Here is a 13,426-nt window from a genome sequence, read left to right as displayed (position 1 = left end):
ATTTAGCAAAAATAAAAAATTAAATACCACCAAAAGAAAGCTCTATTTGTGTGAAAAAAATTATAAAAATGTCATATGTGTACAACATTGCATGACTGCGCAATTGTCATTCAAAATGTGACAGCGCAGAAAGATGAAAATTGGCCTGGGCAGGAAGGGGGTGAAAGTGCACAGGAGGCAAGTGGTTAAATAAGGGAACTCTGGAGGAGAAGGACATAAGGGGGCTCTAAGGGGTACTCTACAGGATGATATAAGGGGGCACGCAGGAGGTACTAACTTAGTACCTCCAAAGTGCCCCTTAGTGCTTCTAGAGTGCCATCTTATTTCCTCCAGAGTACCCCCTTAGTACAGTATTACTAAGGGGACACTTTGGAGGATGTAAGGGGGCATTCTGGAGGCACCAAGGGGGCACTCTGGAGGATGTAAGGAGGATTCTGTAGGTAATAACCTCCAGAGTACCCCCTCCTTTCTTCTCCCACTGGCAGCAGCTGCATGTATATTTGTGTTTACTATGCCTCATTTAATAAATGGACAGAAGCCTCTGTCTCCTGTTCATTCATCTGCAGTGCAGCTAAGGCTACAGAGAAAGGTACTGGGGATTAGGGATGAGCTTCGTGTTCGAGCCAAACATAAGTTCGACTCGAACATTGGCTGTTCGCTCGTTTGTCGCTTGTTCGTTCCGTTCCTGCGCCCAGCAAGAGTAACTGCGAGGGGTTACGGTGTTCAGGCATCACCAACAACCAAGGCCCAATTTTTCTGCACCTGTATGACAAGTACATGAGATTTGAAACTTGTATGTATATTTGTATATGACATTTTTTGCTTTAGAAATGTCAGTATAGCTGCAGCAGGCTACATACATCGTAGCGATGCAATACTTTACAGGCACATTCAGAGGACCCACCAGGCATGATATTTGAAGGAATTTTTCATTTTTATAGTTTCACTTTAAGCCTCATTAAAATCAGTAAATCACTGCTCCTTTAAAAACGATCATTTTAAAAAAAAAATTTTCATTGCTACATGTTCCCCAGGCTAGGACCCCGACCCCCCTACACTTTTTTTGGGCAATAACTTGCATTTAAGCCTTCAAAATTAGGCCGTTTGAGGTTCAAGTCCCATAGACTTCAATGGGGTTCATTTATTCGAACAAACATTTCCCCTTTTCGCGGTGTTCTGGTGCGAACCAAACAGGGGGGTGTTCGGCTCATCACTATTGGGGATGTGTCAAAAATTAGACTTCAGGGGACTAATACTTTACCATAGCCCCCCCAACAGCATTGTGAAAAGAATGTAAAATATATATTTATATTAAAATGTATTGAACATTAAAATTTAAAAAATAAATACAATTATATAAAAAAAAAAAAACAAACACGTAAAAAAATCAGACTCACATTCCTAATTAGATTAAAAAGCCACACCCAATATGCAGCATTATTTAGCCATGACGCCACAGGTCAGAATCTCCTTGGTAGGGGCCCCAGTCCGTTACTTTGCCAGGGCCCATGATACCGTTAAGGTGGTACTTATTATGAGAGGCTCCTGGTACCTTTATTGGGTCACCAGCCTAAAATCTCCTGCCAATCTGCATGTCACCAACTTGGTGCCCCACCACACGGCCCTGCCACATTAATGTTACATCATAAAGATGGCTTCCGCGTGGCGGCCAACTTTAAAATTGTGGGCACCATGACCTCCTTTTGCCCGGGGGCCCCATGTGTTGTCAGTCTGCTCCTGATCACGTATATTATACGTGATCCTGCACAGCGCGGCCACCCTGTAGTAGTAAAACTGCTTTAGGATGATTATCAAGTGGGTAAAGAATTTTGGTGAATTTTTGGGTGATTGCCAAGCACTGTATTTAAAAAAAAAAAAATAATCTTATGAATTTTTGTAATGATCTCTTTGCCAAATTATGTTGGTCTATTTTGTCCCTGCAGCCTCTGGGGTTGTGATCTGAGTCATCTGTGCTGTGATGATCTCCAATCAATTATTATCACAAATCGATCCCTCACCAAACTGGATCTATCATATAATAACCTGCAGGACTCTGGAATAAAACTTCTCTGTGATGGGCTCAGAAATCCGGGCTGTACCCTGCAGGAGCTGAGGTGAGAATTATATATGATATACTAATCAAAAGGTCTCTATCATAAACCTTCTGCCTGAGGGACTTGAAAATCCAGGATGTGCCCTGCAGGAGCTGAGATTTATGCTATGATTTGTTAAATAAATTAAATGGAGTGGTCCATATATAAATTGAATAGGTAGGAGGGGACTCTGTATTGAAAAGTATCCCGCGGCACTATCCTCACATCAAAGAACGAAATTAAACAGGGGACCCCCAACCTCTCTTCCAATTTGAGGAGATGGCAGGAAAGAGGGGATTTTAAAGTGCCCAACTAGTTATATAATTGTAGCAAGGTTTCTAGGCCTGTGGCCTGATGAGGGTCTGCCATTAGTACCGGAATCCTCTCCAGCCCATGTGAGCTGAGTCCCCAGGTGTGACAATTGAAACAGTGACAACTCCGGCATCTTTGTTTGTGGTTTTTTATTATAAATTAAGGGGATGGGAGAAGGGAATGAGTGGGATACTCCTCTCGGCTTGAACTAATTACAAATGGGACTTTGATCCTGGAAAAATGCCCGTTGGCGCCATCTTGAAGCTAGCCAGCGCCAGCCAATGCTCACTGACTATGAGAACACTCTGTAAAAGTGAGGAAGTGTTGAATCCCCGACCTATAGTCCAAGACTGAGAACTGTAGAATTCCTGGCACTGCTTCACTGTGTAAGTCTTTGAATACTTTTCCCCCGCCTGGCACAGCTTGAGGTAGTATTTTGTAGAACTCCAAATAGCTAACACTGTAACTGGCACACGCAATAGAATTCAGGGCCCAGACTGCAGGACTCGTCAGGGTCCACTGACTATGTACCCCCTTTACACTTCAGGGTCCTCAATCTAGGTACCCCCTTTACAGCTAGCTGACCTTGGATCCCCGAACCTCTTCCGAAGTGGTCCCCTCTGACACTAGGCAGACCCCCAGGGGCAATCCTCAGTACCCATGATCTTCTTATCATGGGCGCAATGCTTTACCGGCTCCTAAAATAAAAAAATGCATATTTTTTCACCTGAAAAAAGATGTGTATTTATTATTTTTTGAAAAAAAGCTTTTAACCCTGTCTATTGTGCAGGAAGATCTCATTAGCAATTGCAACTAGAGCTGAACACTGTCTATCCTAACAAAGGGTTAAAGGTTTAAGGGCTGGGCTTCTTGTCTTGTACGTTAATGAAGATAGACTTGGGACAGGTGCACTCTTAGGGCTCTTTCACACGGTCCGCCTCCGTAGGCGGATCCATGCTGTTCAGCAGGGGATCGTAAACACAGATCCCCGCTGAGCAGGAAGGTGAGGAATTTGGGTAAATTTTGGGGTAATTGGCAGGTGAATTTACCATTGATTCTTTAATAAATAATCCTCCAAAACATGGTCATTATATTTTAGCATACTTTCATTGGTCTATTTTGTCCCTGCAGCCTCTGTGAATGTGATCTGTCTCATTTGTGCTGTGATTATTTCTACTCCATTCTTACCACCAACCAATCTCTCATCAAACTGGATCTGTCTAATAACAGTCTGCAGGACTCTGGAATAAAACTGCTGTGTGAGGGATTCAGAGATCCAGGCTGTACACTACAGGAGCTGAGGTGAGAATTAAATGGGGGTACACACTATAAGAAAATCGGGTGAACGATCGTCCGATCTTTTTTGTTGTTTCACAGCAAATCAGAATCGATGAACGAAAATTCGTACAAAAATTCTCGTACGACAAAGGCTTTTTTTTTTTTGTTGCATGTTTTTGATCATGCATAGTCTTTCTTTTCTGATTTTTCTTGTGCAAAAATCGTACGAAAGCGGTGTTTTGTTCCCGTACGAGAACAATTTTGGAGTTTGTTCCTTCGAGAATTTTCGTATGAAAATTCTGAATCGGCCGTCGAAAGTTGTGTACACACTATACGAAAATCGTATGAAAATTCTTTGGATGAAAATGTTCGCCCCATTTTCTTATAGTGTGTACCAGCCTTTATACTATAAGGGCTCTTTCACAAGGGCAGTCAGGGGCAGTAAAACAAGTGGCTAAGTCACAGTTTTGCCACCCCCTGGAATCTTGGGGTCCTAACATTACAGCCCAACAGGGCTGTACACAGTCAGAATGCTTTGCTTCACAGTTGTGATATTTTCACCAGTACTGTATTTTGGCCTAGGCCGACAAGGCCCAGGCCCAGGGCGGCACTTTGCAGGGGGGGCAGCAAAAAAGCAGCCCCCCCTCCACTTGAGAATCTTTTGGCCACTGGTTGCTAGAGCCGCCTCTCCCACCTCTCTCTCTCACCCCCCCCTCCTCTCTCTCTCTCACTCACTCACCCCCTCTCTCTCTCTCTCACTCCCCCTCTTTCTCCCTCACCCCCCTCTCTCTCAACCCTCCTCTCTCATCCCCCCTCTCTCTCAACCCTCCTCTCTCATCCCCCCTCTCTCTCACCCCCCCTCTCTCTCTCTCTCTCACCACCCCCTCTCTCTCATCATCTCTTTTTCTCTCTCTCTCTCTCTCTCCCTTTCATCCCCCCTCTCTCTCTCTCACCCCTTCTCTCTCATCCCCCTCTCTCTCCCTCCCCTTCTCTCTCATCCCCCCTCTCTCTCCCTCTTCCCTCTCTCTCCCTCCCTCCTCCTCCCCCCCTCTTTCTCATACCCCCCTCTCTCTCTCACACCCCTCTCTCTCTCTCTCTCTCTCTCTCTCTCTCACCCCCCTCTCTCTCCCTCCCCCCTCTCTCTCATCCCCCCTCTCTCTCCCTCCCTCCCCCCTTTCTCTCTCACCCCCCCACCCCTCTCTCTCTCTCCCACCCCCTCTCACACCCCCCCCCCTCTTGTGAAATCTCAGGGGTTCATGTTGGGACTTGGAGTCCTTCAATTTTGGAGGGAGTCACACCTGTTAAAAAGGAAGGAGTGGGGCAAATTTACAAAGGAGGGGGAAGGGGGCACCCAATTTTAGTCTTGCCTAGGGCAGCAAAAAACCAAAATACACCACTGATTTTCACTTCAGACTGCAGAGTTTGACAGTTGGCACCGCCTGTCAAACTTGCCCATTGAGATTAATGGGGCCATATCACAAACATGAAGCAAGCGCTTTGCTCATAGTTGTGGTGCAGTCCCTACATGTAAAATTGGGCAATTAAGAAAAAAAGAACAACAAGAAAAAGAAAGGTGGCAGGAGCACCTCTTAAAGCGATGTTCCAGCTGGGGAAAAAATAAATTAAAAGTCAGCAGCTACAAATCTGGTACAATCCTGTATCTGCTGACTTTTAATATATAGACACTTACCTGTCAAGGGAGCCCGCAATGTCGGAACCCCAGCCAATTTTCGGATTGGCTGCCTGGTGCTTCTGCCGCAATTCATTCTAAGCTTCACAGCCAGTTCCTTACTGCGCATGTTACAATTACAGTTACAATTACACTAATTAACTCGGCAGCGGGGGGAAGGCAGAGAGGGCCAAAGTTCCAACGGACAGCGCCGCAGCGCTCTCCCGGAAGTGGGGAGGGATACCTGTCAAAAACAGGGACCTGTTCCCCCCTCCCCCCTGACAGGTGCCAAATGTGGCACCGGAGGGGGGGAGGAAGCAGATGATCGGAAGTCCACTTTTGGGTGGAACTCCGCTTTAATCACTTCAGCTCCAGAAGGTTTACCCCCCTTCATGCCCAGGCCATTTTTTGCGTTAGGGCACTGCATTAATTAAACTGACAATTGCGCGTTCGTGCAAAATAAAATGTTTGTCCTTTTTTTTTCCCACAAATAGTGCTTTCTTTTGGTGGTATTTGATCACCTGTTTTTATTTTTTGCGTTATAAACAAAAAAAAACAATTCTGACAAAAAAAAAAACAATATTTTTTACTTTCTGCTATAAAACATATCCAATAACAAAGTGTAAAAAATCGAATTTCTTCATCAATTTAGGCCAATATGCATTCTGCTACATATTTGTGGTAAAAAAAAAATCCCAATAAGCGTATATTGATTGTATTGCGCAAATGTTATCACGTCTACAAACTAGGGAATATTTCCTTGAAATGTGACTATTTGAAATGTATTTTATTTGCTCATCTGTAGTGACATTGTACTGACAATACTTGTTTATGCACCTTCAAAATGTAAAAAAAAATATGATTGATATATATAAAAAAACTATGGGATTTTGTTCTTTATTTTTTCTTTATTTTTAGTTTTTTTTTTTACTAGTAACTTATAGCAGGACTGCGATATTGTGGTGGACAAATCAGACACCTGACACTTTATGAGGACCAGTGACACCAATACAGTGATCAGTGCTACGAATATGCACTGTCACTGTACTAATGACACTGGCAGGGAAGGGGTTAACATCAGGGGCGATCTAAGGGTTAAATGTGTTCCTAAGGAGTGCTTTCTAGTGTGTGGGGCAGGTGCTTTGACTGGGGTAAGGTAAAGATCCGTGTTCACGCTTAGCAGAAACTGGATCAGTACATTCCCCTTTCACGGAACGGCAAGGGGTCTGCTTTGTTTACATAGAACAATCAGCAGGTCCCGGTGGACATCATTTCCAGCCCATTAAAAAGTGACCCATAGTGGATCGCTTTTCAGGGGGTGGTAAACGCTACAAAAAGTCTAAAAGAGAACTGAATGATACAATAATCTGCAGAAATTTGGAATAAACCTTCTGCATTAAGGACTAAGTGATGTAGGCTGTACCAATGCGGAAGTGAGGTGCCAAAGTGAGAATAACACGATCTGTGTAATGAGTAACATTACATTTTTGTATTCATCATTTAGGGTTTGTTTTGTCTCTGCAGCATTAAGAATTGTAAGCTGTCTCCTTTGTGCTGTGATGATTTCCTTTCTGTGCTTATCACACATGGATCCCTCACCAAACTGGATTTATCAGGGAACAGGCTGCAGAACTCTGGAATAAAAGTTCTATGTGAGGGACTTAGACATCCTGGCTGTACTCTGCAGGAGATGAGGTGAGAATTATACTATAAATTATATAACAATCAGCAGGACTCTATAATAAACCTTCAGTGTGACAAGCTCAGAGATCCAGGCTGTACCTGTCAAGGGTTAAGGAACACTTTGAAAACACATTATTCTGGATATCTGTACTGATATGGACTAGGTAATGTGTTAGGATCTATGCTGGTATGGACTGAGTAATGTGTTAGGATCTATACTGGTATGGACTGGATAATGTGTTAGGATCTATACTGGTATGGACTGGGTAATGTGTTAGGATCTATGCTGGTATGGACTGAGTAATGTGTTAGGATCTATACTGGTATGGACTGGATAATGTGTTAGGATCTATACTGGTATGGACTGGGTAATGTGTTAGGATCTATACTGGTATGGACTAGGTAATGTGTTAGGATCTATACTGGTATGGACTGGATAATGTGTTAGGATCTATACTGGTATGGACTGGGTAATGTGTTAGGATCTATACTGGTATGGACTGGGTGATGTGTTAGGATCTATACTGGTATGGACTGGGTAATGTGTTAGGATCTATACTGGCATCAACTGGGTAAGGTGTCAGGATCTATAGTGGTATGGACTGGGTAATGTGTTAGGATCTATACTGGTATGGACTGGGTAATGTGTTAGGATCTATACTGGTATGGACTGGGTAATGTGTTAGGATCTATGCTGGTATGGACTGAGTAATGTGTTAGGATCTATACTGGTATGGACTGGATAATGTGTTAGGATCTATAATGGTATGGACTGGGTAATGTGTTAGGATCTATGCTGGTATGGACTGAGTAATGTGTTAGGATCTATACTGGTATGGACTGGATAATGTGTTAGGATCTATACTGGTATGGACTGGGTAATGTGTTAGGATCTATACTGGTATGGACTAGGTAATGTGTTAGGATCTATACTGGTATGGACTGGATAATGTGTTAGGATCTATACTGGTATGGACTGGGTAATGTGTTAGGATCTATACTGGTATGGACTGGGTGATGTGTTAGGATCTATACTGGTATGGACTGGGTAATGTGTTAGGATCTATACTGGCATCAACTGGGTAAGGTGTCAGGATCTATAGTGGTATGGACTGGGTAATGTGTTAGGATCTATACTGGTATGGACTGGGTAATGTGTTAGGATCTATACTGGTATGGACTGGGTAATGTGTTAGGATCTATGCTGGTATGGACTGAGTAATGTGTTAGGATCTATACTGGTATGGACTGGATAATGTGTTAGGATCTATACTGGTATGGACTGGGTAATGTGTTAGGATCTATGCTGGTATGGACTGAGTAATGTGTTAGGATCTATACTGGTATGGACTGGATAATGTGTTAGGATCTATACTGGTATGGACTGGGTAATGTGTTAGGATCTATACTGGTATGGACTAGGTAATGTGTTAGGATCTATACTGGTATGGACTGGATAATGTGTTAGGATCTATACTGGTATGGACTGGGTAATGTGTTAGGATCTATACTGGTATGGACTGGGTGATGTGTTAGGATCTATACTGGTATGGACTGGGTAATGTGTTAGGATCTATACTGGCATCAACTGGGTAAGGTGTCAGGATCTATAGTGGTATGGACTGGGTAATGTGTTAGGATCTATACTGGTATGGACTGGGTAATGTGTTAGGATCTATACTGGTATGGACTAGGTAATGTGTTAGGATCTATACTGGTTTGGACTGGGTAATGTGTTAGGATCTATACTGGTATGGACTGGGTAATGTGTTAGGATCTATACTGGCATGAACTGGGTAATGTGTCAGGATCTATAGTGGTATGGACTGGGTAATGTGTTAGGATCTATACTGGTATGGACTGGGTAATGTGTCAAGATCTATACTGGTATGGACAGGGTAATGTGTTAGGATCTATACTGATATGAACTGGGTAATGTGTTAGGATCAATACTAGTATGGGCTGGGTAATGTGTTAGGATCTATACTGGTATGGACCGGGTAATGTGTTAGGATCTATACTGATATGAACTGGGTAATGTGTTAGGATCAATACTAGTATGGGCTGGGTAATGTGTTAGGATCTATACTGGTATGGACTGGGTAATGTGTTAGGATCTATACTGATATGGACTGCGTAATGTGTTAGGATCTATACTAATATTGACTGGGTAATGTGTTAGGATCTATACTGGTATTTACTGGATAATGTGTTAGGATACTGGTATGGACTGGGTAATGTGTTAGGATCTATACTGATATTGACTGGGTCATGTATTAGGCTCTATACTGGTATGGACTGGGTAATCTGTTAGGATCTATACTGGTATGGACTGGATAATATGTTAGGAATGAAAGGATGCCACAACGTTTGATGGAAATTAAAATTATCACCCTACAGAGGGCTGAATTCAAAGACACCCCGAAAATCAAAGTGTAAAAATGATGCAGCAGGCTAATCCATTTTGCTGAAATTTCGTTGCAGCAACTCAGAATGGTCCTCCGTAGTTTGTATGGCCCCCACGTGCTTGTATGCATGCCTGACAACGTCGGAGAATGCTCATAATGAGACGACGGATGGTTTCTTGGGATATTGCCTCCCAGATCTGGACCAGGGCATCACTGAGCTCCTGAACAGACTGAGGTGCAACCTAGTGGTGTCAGATGGACCAAAACATAATGTCCCAGAGGTGTTCTATTGGATTTAGGTCTTGCGGCCATGGGGGCCATTCAATGGTATCAATTCCTTCAGCCTCCATGATCTGGCTGCATACTCTCGCCAAGCATTGTCGTGCACCAGGAGGAACCCAGAACCCACTGCACCAGTGTAGGGTCTGACAATGGGTCCAAGGATTTCAAGAATTTGTGATATTGTTGTCACATGCACACAATGATCACTCTTTGCCATAAATTCCTGCAACTGCTTCAGAGTTGCTATAGGCCTCTGGTAGCCTCTCCTACCAGTTTCCTCCTGGCTTTTTCATCCAGCTTGGAGCAACGTCCTGATCCAAGAAGGGTCTGTGTTGTACCAAATGCCTTCCATTTTTTAATAATAGACTTCACTGTTCTTCTAGGCATTGATAAAGCCTTTGTATCCATCCCCTGACTTGTGCCTGTCCACAACTTTATCCTTGAGATCCCAGTGACAGTGCCTTGCCACCCATAGTTGATTGTTTACTTTAGTTGCACTACCAGGGACTGAAATGCTCAAGGAAAGCTCTTTTCATGCTGAGCTACTCAAAATGACCTCAGCTGATCACAGTTGAAAGTCAAATGGCTTTGTGTGCCATTAAGAACATGATTAGCTACACCTGATTGAGTTTACAAGTCATTTTTAGGGGGGTGATTTTTGTTTCCAACAACTGATTCTGTTTTTTATTTATTTTTCTCTTATTTCTTTCTAACATGTTGGTGTTATCTTTCATAGTTCATTGTTATAAGCTGCACTGAGTAAATATAGGTGGATAAGTCCCCATTCAGACTTGGTCGCCTGACAAGTCGCGGTGGGTCGCCTGCCATTGATTAGCACAGGACCCGTTCTAATAGGAGCAACACAAGTCGCTCCGACTTAGAAAAAGGGTTCTGTACTACTTTGGGGCGACCTGGAGGCGAGCGTGCACCGCGACTTCACAGGCCGCCCCAGCAAGTCGCGTCGCCCCTGTCTGAACGGGGGTCTCAAACAAAAACTGTGTGTCTTCATTTCAGGCTGCAAAACAACAACATTTGATTATTTTAAAGGGGGGGGGGGGGTGATTCTTTTCTATACCAACTGTAAATTATATAAAATTCTGACAGATTTTGGAACAAAACTTTTGTTTGAGGGATCCAGACATGTTACCTTGTAAAAGGTAAATAAAGATAGACTCTGCTTTACATGTTAAGCTGAGGGTTGCTTTCATAGTCCTTTGAGTTACCTGCGGTTATTGTCTTCAATTCATTGATCAGTCTCTGTTATATATAGATGGTGAGCAGGTGGAAAGGTTAGGATAATAACTTTTTGGGTGTGCATTAGGGATTGGCTCAGGCATGTTCGTACAAGAGTTCAAACCCACCTGAGCTATCCCACCTGGAAGCTGTCAGAGCAGACAGTCAATCATAGGCAGTGGAAGTATTCTCCACTCCACACTTCCACATAAAAAAGGGGTCTGTATACAAGAATGTATGTGAAATAGTGACAGTCCTTAAAAACATCCAATGTGTTCAGTGCCCACCCCCTCCGGATAAAGTGCCTGCTTAGCTCCAAGATATGATCCCACCACAGAGTCACAAAAGCCTCAGTGAACTCCATCCAGGATGGCACTGGAACACTCCTCTAATGGCGTCCCTAAATCACGCTATTCCACTTCTTGGATCTTATTCAAACGTATGATATACCAAAAAGTAGAAATGGAGAAACCATAGTACTCTCTGCTACAAATTTAATAAAAATTGGATCAAGGGATTAAAAACACTCAGGGAAAAAAAAACACTCAATAAATATGTGTAAAACAAGCATGTATTCAGCTCACCACGCTGATACTAAGGTGAATAATGATGTCATGGGTAACGGCTCCTCCCACCCATACATTCCTCCTCATGGGCTTCTTCAGGATGACCTTTGTGGTTGCACTGCACTTATTTTTTATACCTCTGTATACATAAAGCTGTGGTACAGTGAATGCCTCTGATTGGGGGTACACGTTGACAGCTTCCTGCCGGGATAACTGAGGTGGCATCACGTACCTGGTAGAAGAGCCTGAAATGTTGAGGAAGGACCCTCTTACACCTCTGACTCGGGACCCTTGGTTTGAACAGAAGGTGCAGGAGTGCAGAGTGGCATGGGTGCCTGTAGGTCTTGCCAGTAGCAGAGCTGGTATCCATGCCAGGCAGGAGAGCTCGTAAGTAGACTTTAGTGAAGCAGAGGGGCTGGTAGACAGCTGGAGGATTGCAGACTGAAGTAGGCTGGTACTGGTGAGGCAAGCGCTAGTAGCAGACTGTAGACAATGTGGGCTATGTGGGACTTTAAGTGAGACACCAGCAGGTATGCCCAGCGTCTCCATCCCTGTATCGGAAAAGACAAATTGAAAAGGATTAAGAAAGGTGCATGGAAGCCAGCCAGCCCCCAGTCTGATGTACTCACCCTCCAGTCTGCCACCAACCAAGTGGACCTGTCTCATGATATAAATAAAGAACAGGGGTTTGTTGACACGCATTTGCAAATGCATGTGTAAGCTGCAGAGCCACGACACGGCACCCTGTTTTATCTGCAGTCCTAACACTTTTAAATTTGAGTGTCTCCACTCTGGGAGCACATGGCTGCTAATGGATGAATAGGAGGCAGGTGAGAGGGAGCAGCCCAAACTTCCCCCAACCCACCTCCATCCATGACTGGTCTAGTATCTCAAAACTCTTAATAGCAATGTTCTTAAGATGGTACAAACTGAAAACGACCAGCTGAGAAGCATACACCTCCAACCCCTTGGTGGATGCAGTGTAAAACACAGATTGGGACTTTATATCAGGCAATTTGCCTGTATAGCACAGTGCCTCCATCCCTAATTTCATAAAATATTTGGGACTTTACATGAGACAAGCAGGTCATGCTATGGTTTCCATCCCTGTATATGAAAAAACTGGGGTAAAATTAGACTGCATCCGCCAAAACCGCACGAAAATTGCACAGTGGGACTTTAAATGAAGCACCAGCCTGTAGGCAAGGTTCCTTCATCCCTGGTTACATAGACAATGTGGGCTATGTGGGACTTTAAATGAGACACCAGCAGGTATGCCCAGCGTCTCCATCCCTGTATCGGAAAGGACAAATTGAACAGGATTAAAAGAGGTGCATGGAAGCCAGCCAGCCCCCAGTCTGATGTACTCACCCTCCAGTCTGCCACCAACCAAGTAGACCTGTCTCATGAGATAAATAAAGAACAGGGGTTTAGTTGACACGCATTTGCAAACGCATGTGTAAGCTACAGAGCCACAGCATGGCACCCTGTTTTATCTGCAGTCCTAACACTTTTAAATTTGAGTGTCTCCACTCTGGGAGCACATGGCTGCTAATGGATGGATAGGAGGCAGGTGGGAGGGAGCAGCCCAAACTTCCCCCAACCCACCTCTATCCATGACTGGTCTAGTATCTCAAAACTCTTAATAGCAATGTTCTTAAGATGGTACAAACTGAAAACGACCAGCTGAGAAGCATACACCTCCAACCCCTTGGTGGATGCAGTGTAAAACACACCTCTCTTAATCCTTTTCAATTTTTCTTTTTAGTAGCAGACTGTAGAACAGCAGGCACAATAGAATGTGTCAGAAAATAGGGTCAGGCAAGCCAAGTCATATAATGGCAGGACAGATTAGGTACAGAGAAGAAGGCAATAGGATGGTCTGGTCACATGTGGTTTTTA

At 43.7% G+C, this 13,426-nt stretch overlaps 2 protein-coding genes across 2 annotated transcripts in view; one reads left to right on the top strand and one right to left on the bottom strand.

Moving 5' to 3' along the window:
- Nucleotides 1–13,426, bottom strand: part of LOC309550283 (uncharacterized protein) — a 1,519,274-nt gene that overhangs the window by 533,751 nt on the left and 972,097 nt on the right.
- LOC309549995 (NACHT, LRR and PYD domains-containing protein 3-like) overlaps nt 1–13,426 on the top strand; it is a 56,108-nt gene that overhangs the window by 37,225 nt on the left and 5,457 nt on the right. The window contains exons 7-9 of the mRNA XM_082250469.1: nt 1,944–2,114; nt 3,537–3,707; nt 6,877–7,047. Coding sequence (XP_082106595.1) covers nt 1,944–2,114; nt 3,537–3,707; nt 6,877–7,047 — 513 coding nt within the window. The remainder of the gene's footprint in view (nt 1–1,943; nt 2,115–3,536; nt 3,708–6,876; nt 7,048–13,426) is intronic.

The sequence above is a fragment of the Pelophylax lessonae genome, assembly GCF_965119305.1.
Source record: "Pelophylax lessonae genome assembly, chromosome: 3".
Taxonomy (NCBI): domain Eukaryota; kingdom Metazoa; phylum Chordata; class Amphibia; order Anura; family Ranidae; genus Pelophylax; species Pelophylax lessonae.
The sequence above is the reverse complement of the archived record's forward strand: the minus strand, read 5'-3'. Positions and strand labels throughout refer to the sequence as shown.